The sequence below is a fragment of the Acinonyx jubatus genome, chromosome D1 (genome assembly GCF_027475565.1).
Source record: "Acinonyx jubatus isolate Ajub_Pintada_27869175 chromosome D1, VMU_Ajub_asm_v1.0, whole genome shotgun sequence".
NCBI lineage: Eukaryota > Metazoa > Chordata > Mammalia > Carnivora > Felidae > Acinonyx > Acinonyx jubatus.
Genome location: NC_069390.1, coordinates 68279710 through 68295607, shown reverse-complemented (window position 1 = coordinate 68295607; position 15898 = coordinate 68279710). Strand labels below are relative to the sequence as shown.

Here is a 15898-nt window from a genome sequence, read left to right as displayed (position 1 = left end):
GCTGTCAGCAAAAAGCCCAGAGGTGTGGCTCAAACCTGCAGATCCTGAGATCACGACCTGAGCTGAAGTCTGATGCTTAACCAACTGAGCTACCCAGGCGCCCCAGAACCAGAGTGTTCTTAATGGCATTCTCTTCCAATACACATGTTTTGGTTGCCTTAACTTTTTTCTTTTTTAATTTACATACAGTAAATTTTACTTTATACTGTATAACTACATTGGTTTTGACAAATACACAAAATCTTGCACCTACCACCAGCACCACAATACCAAAATAGTTCCAACACCAAAAAATTTCCTTGTTTTGTCCTTTTGTAATCAACCTCTCCTCCATCTCCAATCTCTGACAATCATGGATCCATTCTCCCATCCCTATAAGTTTTGGCTTTTGCAGAATGTTATATAAATGGAATCATAGAATATTTAGCCTATCAGTAGGTGTTCATTGAGATTTATGAACATATAAATTTGTCTTTCATAGAAATTTGGAAGTTTTCAGCCATTATTTCTTCAAATATTTTTTCTGCACAAATCTCTTTGCATTTCCTCTGGGACACTTTTGACACAAATATTAGATCTTTACTAGTCCTTAAGCTCTGCTCATTGTTCTCTTTTTCTGATTATCATGTAGATTGCATAATTATTATTGAGCTTTCTTCAACTTCACTGTTCTTTCCTTTGTCTTCTCTATTGTTGAACTCAACTAATGCATGTTTAGTTATTTTTATATTTAATGATAATATTTGAGTTATTTTAATTTTCTGTCCTAAAATTTCAATTTGGTTCTTCCTGTGGTTTCTTTTTCTTTGCCGGGAACTTCAATCTTGCTATTCATATCAACAATGTTTTCAGGGTTGTAACAGTTGTTTTGAAAACTTTTTCATAATTCCAACATCAATGTCATCTCAACACTGGCATCTGTTGATTGCTGTCTTCCCTACAATTGGTTACGATTTCCTTGGTTCTTGGCATGCCAAATACTTTTGGATACAAGTCCTAGAGACTTGTATTATGACATTCCTGATCACGTTAAGGATTCTTGGTCCTCCAGATAATCATTGTTTGCGGTTGTTGCTGTTGCTGCTGTTTTTGCCGATGTTGTTGAAGGCAATCATCCGAACTAGGTCCCAACCACAAGTCCCAACCCACCTTCTCTGGGCTGTGGTTTCAATATCATTTTCAATCTCCCAAGTTTCTTCAGTGTATTCAATATATCTCCACATGCACCACCTAAGGGCAATGGTCTATGGTATAGTTCAGTTTTCAGTCTTTATTGTTAGTACATACATGTTCTGCTCAGAGGTGAGTCTAAGATGTCATAGACAGATTTAGGTCATCTTTTTCTCTACCTCCTGTCTCTCCATGACTTTCCCCACATTCTGTCTCCTAAGCTCCTTTTCTTGATCTTCTGACTATGTTGGGGTTTTGCCACCCCCCTCATACCATTGCACATGGACTACAACTACATCTGCCTCAGAGATGAAGTTGCAAGAAAGGAAGAAAGCAAAAAATAACATATTCTCCCCACACTCTTTGGACTATAAGAACCCCTTTTTCTAGTTTCTCTGGTAAAGGGAAAGATCTGAGTTTTAAATGGCTGCACAGCTGCGACTATCACTACCACCAGTGTTGCTGGAGGACAGTTCTTGGAGTCCTACCAGGAGAGTAAAACCAAAATGCAAAACATAATAAGAAAATTATGATTTTCTACAGTCTTCTTCATACAGGAGCCCTCATTTCTAGTTCTCTGACCATAAACAGAGGAAGAGGGGGTCCCTTAGAGCTTTGTACAGATCAAGAATAGGAGATTCCCCGGAGTGCAAACAAGGAGAAAAAGGATGGTGAGTGGGAAGAAACAGGAAACTTCACTGGTATCAGTCACACTTCCAGTTTTGACCCTTTTCTCCAATCTTCTGCTATCACTTAAGGTTGCAGATAGTTGCTTTATGTATACCGTTCAGGGTTTTTAGTTGTAATCAGTGGGAGAGACAGACAAAGACTGACTCTACTTCCTTCAACTTAGCAGAAAGAGAATCACAAAATTTCCAGAAATAAACCCTACCATTTATGGTCAATTGATTTTGACAAAGGTGTCCGTGCAATTTAATAAGCAAAGGAGAGTTTTTTCAACAAATGATTCTGGAATAACAGGGTATCTATAAGCAAAATAAATAGCTGAACCTCTGCCTCACACCATATGCAAAAGTCAACTCAAAATGGATCACAGAACCCAGGGTGTCTGGGTAGCTCAGTCAGTTAAATGTCCAGCTCTTGATTTCAGCACAGGTCATGATCTCAGTGTTTGTAAGATTGAGCCCCACGTCAGGCTTTGCGCTGACAGCACAGATCCTGCTTGGGATTCTTTCTCTCTCCAATCACTCCCTGCCCCTTCCCCACGTGCATACACACTCTCTCCCTCTCTCTCAAAATAAGTAAACTTGAAAAAATAAAATAACAATAATAATAATAAATATAAAACCAAAAAATATAAAACTTCTAGAAGAAAACATAGGAGAAAATCTTTGCAACTCTGGATTAGGGAAAGATTTCTTAGCTAGAATACAAAAAACAATTAATAAACTGAACCCTCATCAAAATTTAAAACTTTTACTTTCAAAAAGTACTGTTTACAAAATAGAAACACCACAGACCGGGGAAAAATTTTTTTACATCATGTATTTAATATGAGATTTATATCCAGAATTTTTTAAAAGTCACCTGCTCCAATTCAATGATTAACAAACCCAATGAGGAAATGGGCAAAATATTCCAATAGACATTTTACCAAAGATACACAAATGAATAAGCACACAAAAAGATGCCCAACATCATTAGTCATTAGGGATATGCAAATTAAAACCATAATGAGTTACTAGTACATATTTCTAGAATGGCTATAATCAAAAAGACTGGTAATACCAAATGTTGGCAAAGATGTTGACAAACTGGACTCCTTGTCCACTGCCACTGGGAATGTAGAATGGCAAAGCCACTTTTTCGTAAACAGTTACTCAGATGACCTAGCAATTCCAATCTTAGGTATCAACCTAAGAGACATAAAAACATATACCAAGCAAAGACTTCTAGGCAAATACAGAAGTAAATTATTTTAATTTGTTTTATTTTTAGAGAGAGACAGCAAAAGCAGGGGAGAGGGGCAGAGGGAAAAAGAATCTCAAGCAGGCTCCATGTTCACCATGGGATCATGACCTGAGCAGAAACGTTCAACCTACTCAGATGTTCAACCTACTGAGCTATCCCAGCAAGAAGTATTATTTATAAAAGCCAAGACCTGGAAGTAATCCGAATCTTCATTAACTAGTTAATAGATAAGCCAAATATTATCCATACAATGGATACTATTCAGTCATGAAAAAGGAAAAACCTGATATGAATAAACCTCAAAAAAATACTACGTGAAAGAAGTCAGACACAAAAGAGTACCTACTGTATAATTCCATATATATGAAATTTTCAGGAAAAGCAAATCTATAGACTATGCTATAATAAAGAATATATCTGGTCTCTGTTCCCAGTTTCTGGTACACAACTTCAAACATCCTTAGAATTTCCAGAATGATAGGAGTGTCTCTTATGCTAATGAGGTGATTCACAATGATTGATTTAGGATCAGAGTTGATCACCAGAAAGACCACAACCTTTTCTTTTCTGATATGCCACACCCCTACTAGTCATCACAAACAATACTTGTCACTACACAGCAAATTCACCTATTGACAATACAGCCAAGAATCAACAAAGAAAGAAAAAAGATGTGCAAACAAAATAGTAAGAAATATATTATACATATATGTGTGTATAAATTAAATTTCTTCGGCGATTCAAAAAGTTTAAATTACTTGTTGGTGGACTCATCCCAACATTTTATACAAAATTCCTTTGGTATGCTTTGTACAAAAAAAATTTTCTGTATATCTAAAGACTATTTTTATAATAGAGCCTGCATTTTCTAATATATTCAACCACATTTAGCTATATAACCAAGATAGGCAAGTTTAAGTTCAGTGGGTTGGTGAAGGGGAAGTAGTTGGGGCTGGCTTTACCCATATGGAAATAATTGCTTTCCTGGCCTAAAGCTCTTCCTATTAGGATCAAAACAAACTGATGTTATCTTAAGAATCCTTCCAATTTTTGAAAAATAAAACCTAAGTATTCCATACTTAGCCAGACATTGTCCAGATATTGTTTGTTTTGGTTAAGGACAAAATCATGGCACATTTATTTTTGTATTTAAATCAAAAGCAGAGTTTCTATTATGAAGAAAATAAGGGCAATCAATAGATAATTACCTTGGTATGGAAAGGCACATACAGAATTGGTATAGACAAGGCCACCAAGCTTAAATATTGTGATCTGATATTTTTAAAAACTCAGCTTAGCCCCTGGCCTTCTTTGTCTGCACCAGAATTTTCCAAATAAACTCTGTTCAACAGGAGTATGAAATAATGTCACAGCATATAACATGATGAGCCACTTGAAGCAGATTTAGTGACAAGGACAAAATTTTCCAGCAAGAATAAAATATAAGTTCTGAAGATCAATGTAATTCTGGCATGGATTCTAAATTTTCTGAGCACCTGCCAAAACATAGCATGCTGTTTTGATTCATGGAATTATAAAACTGAAAAAAAAAAAAAACAGAATGAAAAAAAATATGTATCTATATATACACATATATATATTACCAAGATGCTATGTAAACCAGTCTTCTGCCTCTGGCAGTTCAATATCTAAAGCACCCAGATTGATGGCTATTAGGAAATAAACCTTTTTAAAATGAGCAAGATAGCAATCCCACAACCTCTCTGAAGCTCTGAATGTTTCATCACCCTAAAGTAATGACCAGTGGCTTCAGTTATCTCCAACTTTCTGTTCTGCAATCAAAACTCATTTCTTCCCATCTCATTAAAGAAAGCTTTGGGATTTCCCTGCATTAGCTTACTTGTTATAAATCCTCTTTGGGCCCTAACCTTTCTCTCTAGATCATTTTCCATATTTATTCCTTCTCCCCTTCTCTGGATATTATCCATTTTCCCCATATGTTTTTTATGTTCTTTTGTTTTTGTTTTTGTTTTTTAGCTATATTCTATCTGTTGCTTGAAAGGAAGAAACATTATAATAACTTTTCTAGGTTAAATTCCAATAGATTATTTATATAGCTTGTCAATAAGCATACAATTTGGAAATCACTGCGGGAGGGGGGTACAAAAAACACAAGAGACTTGAAAGAGTTATTCAGGAACATTCTAGAATGGTCAGATTTCCTTTTTTTTTTTTTTTTTTTTAATTTTTCCCTTACATGATATGGGAGGGAGCTAATCAAGTTAACAAAGAGTATATTTTAAATGGCAATGGACATGTATAAAGCATCTTAACATTTTCTTCCTGTTAAAATACAATACATAAATCAGAGGCCTTCTTGCAGAAGAGATAACCCAATTTTCCTTGACAGGATCACTGAGCCTTAGGCTGCACTTCTGGAAGGTCAGTGTCTCACCATTCACAGCGGGACTTTTGTCCCACTAAGACTTGGAATTATCAGAACTAAGTTTCTACTATTCAATGATTTCACCCTGTTTTTCTAATAGAATTCTTATGTTTATTTGTACATTTCAGTTTTTCTGCCATTGCACTAACTCCTGCTATGTTTTATTCTATGTATGTAAACAAAATCATGCTCCATAGAATTTGGTTGAGTAGGAGACGTCAAGTCCATAACTAAATATATTCTTTATATAACTGAGCTATCGGCATTAGACAGCAAAGGGCACTGACAAATATGCTGACCAAAATATTTAAAGTCTGTCTTTCATTACCAACTCTCAGTTCACACACTGTTACAAATAACCACAATCCAGAGATTTCCATATACTCAAATACAGAATATACTTAATCATATTTAATTAAATAAAACAGTTATAATTCAGTATAGACTAAATTTTAATAGGCTTCCTTTGGGCCAGACATTGTGCTAAATGCTTTATACATGTTATCTAATTTGCTTCTCACAAAGTAATGCATGAAGTGGATGCATTTATTCCTATTTACAGAACAAGACACTGAGTAGCAATGTCATAAGTGGCAGGTTGTGGATTCAGCTACTAAACTATATATATAAAGCTTCCTGAGAGAAGAACCCATACTAGTTTTATTTACCATTAAAACCTAGCACCTAGTATAGTCCCTGGGACTCAATATTTAGGGAAAGAAAGGAAGGGAAGGGACACTAGATCTGACTCCAGTGCCATGCCTCAGATCTTTAAGATGCTCTCAATAGTATTTCCTCATTTGATCAGAGTTTACCAGCCACTAGGCCCCGGCATTCACTAAACACCAAGTCACTAAGATCTCAGTATTTGAAATACTAACACTTTGCTTATTAGAGACATACATATTTCCTGAGGTGGTATTAAAACAGAAGAGTAAAAATAAACAGATAAATAAAATATTTAACTAAGAAAACTAAATGCAATTTTAAAAATATAAATATATGAAAGTTTACATCTAGGTTTCTTTATATAAAGAATTCTCATTCACAAAGAAGAAAAAACACTTAAAAAGTAAACTAAATTGAATATAATTTTTAACAGTTTTAACAATGTTGGAAGTATATCTTAATATCTTAAATACTCGATTAACTTTGTGAACAAGATTGAATATTAAATATGTAAATTTCAGTCTCTTCAAATAGTCTTTCAGTCATGAAAAAATGTCAAAAAATTTATCACTAATATCACAATTTCATGATTTTGAAATAATATAACCCTAGTATTTACTACACATATAAATCTATATTTATGGTTACATTTATCTTAAACTGAGAGCTGATTAAATCAAAGTGGTATTTATCACAGATATTCTTTCTAAATAACTCTATTACTTGTTCATCAGAACTATACTAAGATCCTTATTATATGCTAGGCAGATGCTAAATCTGAAGAAACAGAAATCCATAACAAAGAGCTCCTACTCTTACTGCAGCAATTACACTACAACAAAATATTCTGTATTACTTATGTAGGGCATTTTGTTCCTGAAAGGCAAAAAAGATTTCCATTCTTATAAAGCATGTAGAATACAGCAATATAAAACAAAAGTAGATACTGAGTCAAATCCCCTATCCATCTTTCCAAAACAGCAATCCATGCTGCTGTGTTCTACTTTATATACAAAAATCTTTAAATACATTTCAAACCCCTTGCTATGTCTTCATCTGTTTTGCCTTACTCAAACTGTGTGTTCCTTGAGTTCAAAGAAGAAACAATGAAAAATATTTATTGGGGCGCCTGGGTGGCTCAGTTGGGTAAGCGTCCGACTTCAGCTCATGTCATGGTCTCACAGTTCATGGGTTCGAGCCCCGCATCGGGCCCTGTGCTGACAGCTCAGAGCCTGAAGCCTGCTCAGGATTCTGTGTCTCCCTCTCTCTACCCCTCCCCCCTCACACTCTGTCTCTATCTCCCAAAAATGAATAAACGTTTAAAAAAAATATTTTTAATAAAAGAAAAGAAGAATACTTCTTTAAAATAGTTTACAGAAGTGGCTAGGCATTAAAATGAGTAGATTTTAGTAATTCTGTATGATAGATTAGTAGTTGTATACTAGATGAGTAAATCTATATAAATATAGACACTGGAGCCATAAGCTAGACCCAAGAGACAAAGTCTTTGGGGATGGAGTCCATGCACCTAAATTTTATAGAGCTCCAAAGGCAATTCTCATGTACAGTAAAGGCCAAGAACGACTTTTTTAAAAAAGGGGAAGGGGGATATACAAAGCTGCCTAGAAGTAGAAAATGTTACAGCTGTATAGGATCTTAAAGATCAACTAATCAATTCATTTTCTAAAGTACGAATCTGAAGTTGTAAGAAGTTAAGTAAACTGCCCAAGAACACATAGATAGTACAGCAGGAAGAGAACCCACGACTAGCATGCAGACGAGTGCTCTTTCCAGCACACAAAACTGGCTATTCCATTTGGGAAGGAGATAAAGTATTAATTCTTGATTCATAAGCTTAATCAATGTAAGTGAGCATTCGTATGGTAAATTATCAGGGAAACATGAATTCAAAAACAAACAAACAAACAAACAAACTACAGTTGACCCTTGAACAATGTGGAGGTTAGGGGCACCAAACCCTACCCAGTAAAAAATCTGCATATAACTTTTGACACCCCAAAAACTTAACAACTAATAGTCTACAGTTGATTGCAAGCCTTAAGATAACTTAACCAGTCAATTAACACATATTTCCTATTTTACAAGTTTTATATATTGTATTCCTATAATAAAGTAAGCTAGGAAAAAAAGAAAATGTTGAGAATATCATAAGAAAGACAAAATGCATTTATAAAATTTTAAAAATCTATATATAAGTGGACCTGTGCAGTTCAAATCTTGTGTTGTTCTAAGGTCAGCTATACTTTCTTGAATTTTAAACACCTCCTTTGGAAAGAACTGTGATAAAAGAATCTAAAATGGAAAGTTGTTTTGATATATAAATGAGCTGAATAATTACTAAGTGCCCAGAACAGATACTAAATAAATGTTATTTCCCTTCAACACCACACCCTACTCCCCTCCTTTTTAATTCTACATCAAGATGTCTCTCCTTAACTCTCAACTATGCCCATTTGTACACTTTCTCCTAATTAACAATGCCTTCTGACCTCCTCTCCTTCAGCAATGTTCATAAATTCCTATAAGGCCCAGCTGAAGATATGCTTCCTAAGAAATTTTCTAAACTTAACCTTACTCTAATTACTTGTTTCTTCCTCTATTAGTTAAATTACTTGTACTCTTAAACCTTACACTTCTTCATAATTTCTTTTAAAGGTATGTAATTGTAATTACTTTCTAGCTCCTTTCTATATTTTTATTTTCTTCCATAAGTTTTTAGTGGGCTGGAATGTAAGTCCCCCAAAAGCAAGGATACTGGTTGATTTGCTCACTCATAAATCACAAGCACTTAAAACAATGCCAGAAATATAGAAGGTGCTCCATAAATACTTGCTGAATAAATGGGAAAGGATTATTCCTCCTTCCATTCAACTCTCCAAAATTCCAAATGTAATGCTAAAGACATAGATATGAAAAATTAAACTTTTTCAAAACAATGAAAATAAGTATGCATATTTAACATTTTAGAAATACATAAAATTTTTAAAAATTAACAGAGCTACAAGGGCACCTGGGTGGCTCAGTTGGTTGAGCATCCGACTTCAGCTCAGGTCATGATCTCACAGTTCATGGATTGGAGCCTAGAGCTGCTTTGGATTCTGTGTCTCCCTCTCTCTCTGCCCCTCCCCAGCTCACACACACACACACACACACACACACACACACACACACTATCTCTCTCTCTCTCTCTCTCAAAAATAAATAAATGTAAAAAAAATTTTAATAAAAATTAATAGAGCTAAAAAGATAAGTAAACTCACTGGCTATAAAAAGTCATTTAACTTCTTTATTCTACACTCCCAGTGATATCCCTGTAAGAACTGGATAGGATGAGCTGATAAATAGAAGGTAAAGGATTAAATTAAGACCTGGAGCTTGCAATCCTACCTTCCCAAAGTAAAGAATTTCTAAAATTTGTTCTCTCTCAAAACTTTGAATTAAGAATAATCTAATGAAAAAACCCACTTTCTGACTTACTCAGATCTTAAATTATATAAAAAAAACAGTAGATATTTTTAATACATAAATTTAAAAGAATTATTCTATCTTTCAACAAAAGGGTTGTTTTACGCTATACATAAACACCTGGAAGACTGAACATAGAATCACATCTTTCTTAAAGAAATCACAAAAGTGTAATTTTTGAGCCCAGCACATTCAATAACTGCGATAATGGTAAATTTCATAAATAAGCCCCACCAATAAAGAAACAAATTTAAAACAATTCTACCCAACCCACAACTATATGGTCAACTAATCTTCAACACAGCAGGAAAGAATATTCAATGGGAAAAAGACAGTCTCTTCAACAAACAGTGTTGGGAAAACTGGACAGAAACATGCAGAAAAATGAAACTGGACCACTTTCTTACACCATACACAAGAATAAATTCAAAATGGATGAAAGACCTAAATGTGAGACAGGAAACCATCAAAATCCTAGAGGAGAACAGAGGTAGCAACCTCTTTAAACCCAGCCACAACAACTTCTTACTAGACACATCGCCAGAGGCAAGGGAAGCAAAAGCAAAAATGAACTACTGGAACTTCATCAAGACAAAAAGCTTCTGGACAACAAAGGAACAATCAACAAAATTAAAAGGCACCCTAAGAAATGGGAGAAGATATTTGCAAATGGCAGATCTGATAAGGGGTTAGAATCCAAAATCTATAAAGAATTTACTAAACTCAACACCTAAAAAACAAATAATCCAGTGAAGAAATGGGCAGAAGACATGAATAGACATTTTTCCAAAGAAGACATCCAGATGGCCAACAGAAACACGATAAGATGCTCAACATCACTTATCATCAGGGAAATACAAATCAAAACCACAAGAAGATACCACCTCACACCTATCAGAATGGCTAAAATTAACAACACAAGAAACAACAGGTGTTGGCAAGGATGCGGAGAGGGAAGAACACTCTTGCACTGTTGGTGGGAATGCAAACTGGTGCAGCCACTCTGGAAAACAGTGTGAAGGTTCCTCAAAAAGTTAAAAATAGAACTACCCTATGACCCAGCAATTGCACTACTAGCTATTTACCCAAAGGATACAAAAATACGGATTCAAAGGAGTACATGTACCCCAAAGTTTATAGCAGCATTATCAACAATAGCCAAACTATGGAAAGAACCCAAGTGTCCATACACTGATGAATGATAAAGATGTGGTGTATATACATACATATGTAGAGACATACATATACACCACAGAATATTACTCAGCCATCAAAAGGAATAAAATCTTGCCATTTGCAACAATGTAGATGGAGCTAAAGTGTATTATGCTAAACAAAATGTCAGCCAGAGAAAGACAAATATTCTAAGATTGCACTCATGTGGAATTTAGGAAACAAAACAGATTAACATATGGGAAGTAGATATAAAAGAGGTGGGGGGAACAAACCATAAGAAAATAACTCTGTTATTTTCTTAATTTAAGAATTTCTTATTTAAGAACTCTGTTCTTAACAACAGAGAACAAAGGGTTGATGGAGGGATGTGCATGGGGAATGGGCTAGATGGGTGATGGATATTAAGGAGGGCACTTGTTATCATCAGCACTGGGTGTTGCAGGTAAGTGATAAATTCTGGATTTCCACTCCTGAAGCCAAAATTGCACTATATGTTAACTTACTCGAATTAAAATAAAAATGTGAAAAGAAAAAAAAATTCTACCCAGAAAAACTGTCTGCTTCCTTGCCTATGTAATTTAATAAAGATACAAAAATCTAGCCCACATATAGGACTGTACAAAGAACATATCAACATGGTTAGACATTTAGTGACAAAATAGAACTGTCACTGTTTAGTGACAAAATAGAACCATTCATTTTAAGCGACATATTTCTTTATACATATGAAAAGGGGACAGGGATAATCAGAATGCATAAAAAATCATGGCTGATTACAATAATCTCAGAGGTCTTAGCTACTGTGCTCTTTTTTAATTGTCAAAATATAGGATAAATGAATAAACAGAAAACTCTAGTCTAACTAAGTGAATTACATTGAAGAAGATTATATTGTATGATGGTAATGAACGGGAATTAGAGTCAGACAGGGGTTCAAATTGTCTCTCTCCCATTTCCTAGCTGTTTGATCACAGACTAATGTCTAAACTCTCTGAGCCTCATTTTATCTATAAAATGAGAATAATTTCCCCTTTGCAGAGTGGGGATGAAGAATTAAAAATATAATGTGTCACTCCTTTGCTTAAATCCTCCAATGATGCATTATAACATATTATAAAGTTAGTTTCAAACTCCTTCAAAAACTACCTTATTTTTTTTTAATGTTTATTTATTTTGAGAGAGAGACAGACAGACAGACAGAGCATGAGCAGAGGAGGGGCAGATAGAGAGGGAGAATCAATATCTAAAGCAGGCTCCAGGCTCTGAGCTGTCAGCACAGAGCCCAATGTGGGGCTTGAACTCACAGATCACAAGATCATGACCTGAGCCAAAGTTGAACACTTAACCGACCGAGCCACCCAGGTGCCCCTACCTTCTTATTTTCTGAGAGAAAAACCATGTTTTCTGGTCTCAACAGTTCTTAAAACATCCAAGTAGAAATTCCCAATAACTAGACAAAATGTGTAGGCTTAGACTTAGAACACAGGGAAGGGCAGACAAGAAAAGTTCAATGTCATCATGCAACCAGATAACAGCTTACTTATTTTTTGTAATTCGGATATATCAGTCTTTATTCTTGCTACCTGATAGCATTGTCACGGGGTTACTTCTTAATCTACTGTTTAACAGAAATTTTCACAGCAATGGGCTAGAACAATTTTGTAAATGCCCTAGAATAAGTAAGCTGCTGACCCCTCTCCTCCCTTAGAATATCATAAAGTTTCCAATATGATAAATATGGTCATTTCAGCTTCTCTTTAAATAACCCATTAAATTGTTAGCCTTTTAGGTTTTCTCCTTCTCGCAAACAAATTATCTATTATTGCCTTGATACTAACTAAAATTTAGCACATTCCAAATGGAATCTGGACTCTAGTTACTTCCAGACTCAACATAAACTAAGTATTTTTTACTCTCTACCAGATTTTTTTCCCCAGGTATTGAAGCAATTATTTTCTCAACCAGAGAGTAAGCTCTTCTAAAGGCCAGAATCATGCTATATTATCCATTTCCATAACACTTAGCCCAGCATCTCCAAAAATCTATGCTAACTGTGTATACACATATTTAATATCTTTGGGTTTTGTCTTAATTCTCTATTTTCCAAGTCAAATAATTAAATTAAAATTAATCTGTAGCCTATTCTAAATACCATTTACTGAATACTTACTACATCACTGTATTTTTTTAAACTACAAAATATTATCATTTGTTATCAACACCAACATATCAGAGACTTATAAGAAACCTCAAAATTTAAGACATATTAAAACATGAAAGAAAAATACTATATGGTAACTATGAGATATCACAGATTAGAAGACACATACCATTTTCAGAGATCCTAAAATGTAAAAGAAAACAATGTGCATCTTAACAGTTTTAACTTCATTTTAGAAACTGAAAGTCAGTGCTTAAAAACTTTGTCCAACATTAATACCTGTTAACAAAGTTAGCAACCTGTGCAATCCCTAATTCCTTAGTAACTGGGGGAGAAATGGATCAAAAGTGGGCTGCTTTACCCACTTCCTCTCCATTATGTAAAATATGTACATATCCAATATGTGTCGATATGCTCAAAAGATTACTTTTAAAACTGTCTCGCATGCATTTCCCCAAACTTCCTTTAACAGAAGATTAAATTTAAAAATTAATTGCCACCGCCCAAGAGAAAATACATAGTATTTACTAAAATATGAAATTTATTTTGGTATATTCTAGGCAGATAAATATGTCTGACTTTATTAGTGGGATTTTTTTTTTCTCAAAATGGTACCACATACTATAGTTAGTTGAGAATACAAAGGGATCAGTTAAGTCTTTTTCATGGACAAAATATATACTACAAGTTAATACCGAAGTGCCTTGCGCCAAGATACAATTCAACACTTAAGAGTATATCATTTCCAAATGATTGTACATTTTTGCCTAACAAGAAGATATATTGACTGACAAAATTTATAATCATACAATAACACAATTTCAGTTAACTCCTCAGATATTCAGTCACTTCTACTATTAAATACTTAGGTTACTGAATTATAAATATTAAATTAAATAAAAGAACTTAATTCTAGAATGAGGAACACTATATTTTATCCTTAAGTATTTGCTAGTAGAATAGAAAAAGGAATATGGCAATGTGATGTCATATTCTACATCAACTTAAGCATGTCTTAGTGAGAAAGTGAATTAAGAAAAGGCAGACAGAGTGGTAATTAGGCTGATAATCATTCTGGAATGAAAATTTATTTCCAGTGGTAGCATTTTTTTTTTTAAAGAATTGATAGAAACATTTAGAAAAGTCAAAACTTAGAATCTGTTCCTTAATTGAGCCTCAACTATAAAACAGACTAAATTCGTTTCTGTCCCCCCACCACACCTTTTGTCTCTTGTCTCTCTCGTTCTCTGTGTGATAAATGTCAACATTACAAATTATTTTATCCTAAGAAAGAAGTATCAGATCTGTAGGACATAGGATAAAAAGAAAGGAAAAAGCACAGGATTATTTTCATTAAAAATATATATATTTGTAAAACTTACTATTACATAAAATATCATTTTCTTTTAACAGTAAAAGCAATCGGCAACCAAAGATTAAAAGACTTAGCATTTTGTTTTCAACCTAAGGTCTGGTTCCAATATGACTGAACTAGAACAGATTTGTAGGTAAGATTCACTCACCAAGTATTTCTCAATTTGTTATATAAATTATCACAGAATTCACATTTTATATTTTAAAAATGGCAGACTAAGGAATGAGAAATAATATTTATGTCAAAATTCTCATCTTACTTCTCCATTTCTTAACGTTGTGATGGTTCCTCTTGCTACTCCCATTCTAAATAGTGTTTCTGTGGCCTGTGAATTTAAAAAAAAAAAAAAAAAAAGCAAAAATATATCATTTATATTCTGTACTCCCACCCCAAAACTGAAGAAAACATTCATTACTATTACATTTCCAGCAACTTCTAGAGGAGCATCAATACAGCACAATAAGAGGTACATGATCTACATTCTACTTCAGAAATATCATTTTCAGAATGTTTTAATGTTATCAAGAACTCAAGTGAAATTGTTTCAAAGGTTATTTTGATCTGATAGTATTCACCCATATCTATATGGTTTCAAATTAGTACACTTAGATAAGTTTAAACCTTAGTTTGATTAAAAAGATTAAGTAATAAGCTAGCACTTGAATTCAATTCAGAAATTATCATTTATTCTATTTTTCATTCCATTTAAGTTCAGTTGAAATCACTTCACTGCTACTGAAATACTGAGAGAAGATGAAATAATTCTGTGATTCCACACATAAAATAATACCAAAAAAGAGTGATTGCTTTTTATACACTAACAATGAATAATCCTAAAATGAAATTAACAGTTCCAAAGAGGCAAAAGACTTGTTCACTGAAAACTACAAAACACTGCTAAAAGAGATGAAAGAACCATAAGTAAATGGAAAGACATCCTGTGTTCATGAACTGGAAGACAAATGTTAAGATGTCGATACCACCAAAAATGATCTATAGAATCAGTGTGAATCCTACCAAAATCCCAATGACTGTTTTACAGAAATATAAAAAAAATCCATTCTATAATTGATACAGAACCCAAGGGTCTCCAAATACCCCCAAACAATCTTGAAAAAGAGGAACAAAGTGAGAACTCAAACTTCCTGATTTCAAAACTTATTTCAAATCTACAGTAATCAAACAGTGTGGTACAGTCGTAGACAAACAGATAGGTCAATGAAATAGAACAGAGAGCTCAAAAATAAAACCCCTGCATACATGGCCTACCAAAATCATTCAGTGGGGGAAAGGACAATCTTTTTAATATCCACATGCAAAAGAATGAATTTGCACCTTTGCCTTATACCACATACAAAAATTAACTCAAAAGGGATCGAAGACCTAAATATAAGAGCTAAAATTATAAAACTCTTAGAAGAAAAATAAGGGAGGATTCAGTGTCTAGCAAGGACTTGCTTCCTGGTTCCTGGATGGCTGGAAACAAACAGAAGCAAGTTCTTTCTCTACTCGTATAAGTGCC

General features: G+C 34.0%; 1 protein-coding gene across 2 annotated transcripts in view; it reads right to left on the bottom strand.

Moving 5' to 3' along the window:
• The window catches only part of TMEM135 (transmembrane protein 135), a 252596-nt gene that overhangs the window by 144730 nt on the left and 91968 nt on the right, over positions 1 to 15898 (bottom strand). Inside the window, exon 5 of one of the 2 annotated variants that reach the window (XM_015064047.3) lies at positions 14636 to 14701. The exons of the other annotated variant lie outside the window; for it this stretch is intronic. Coding sequence (XP_014919533.1) covers positions 14636 to 14701 — 66 coding nt within the window. The remainder of the gene's footprint in view (positions 1 to 14635; positions 14702 to 15898) is intronic. 2 annotated transcript variants of the gene reach the window in all.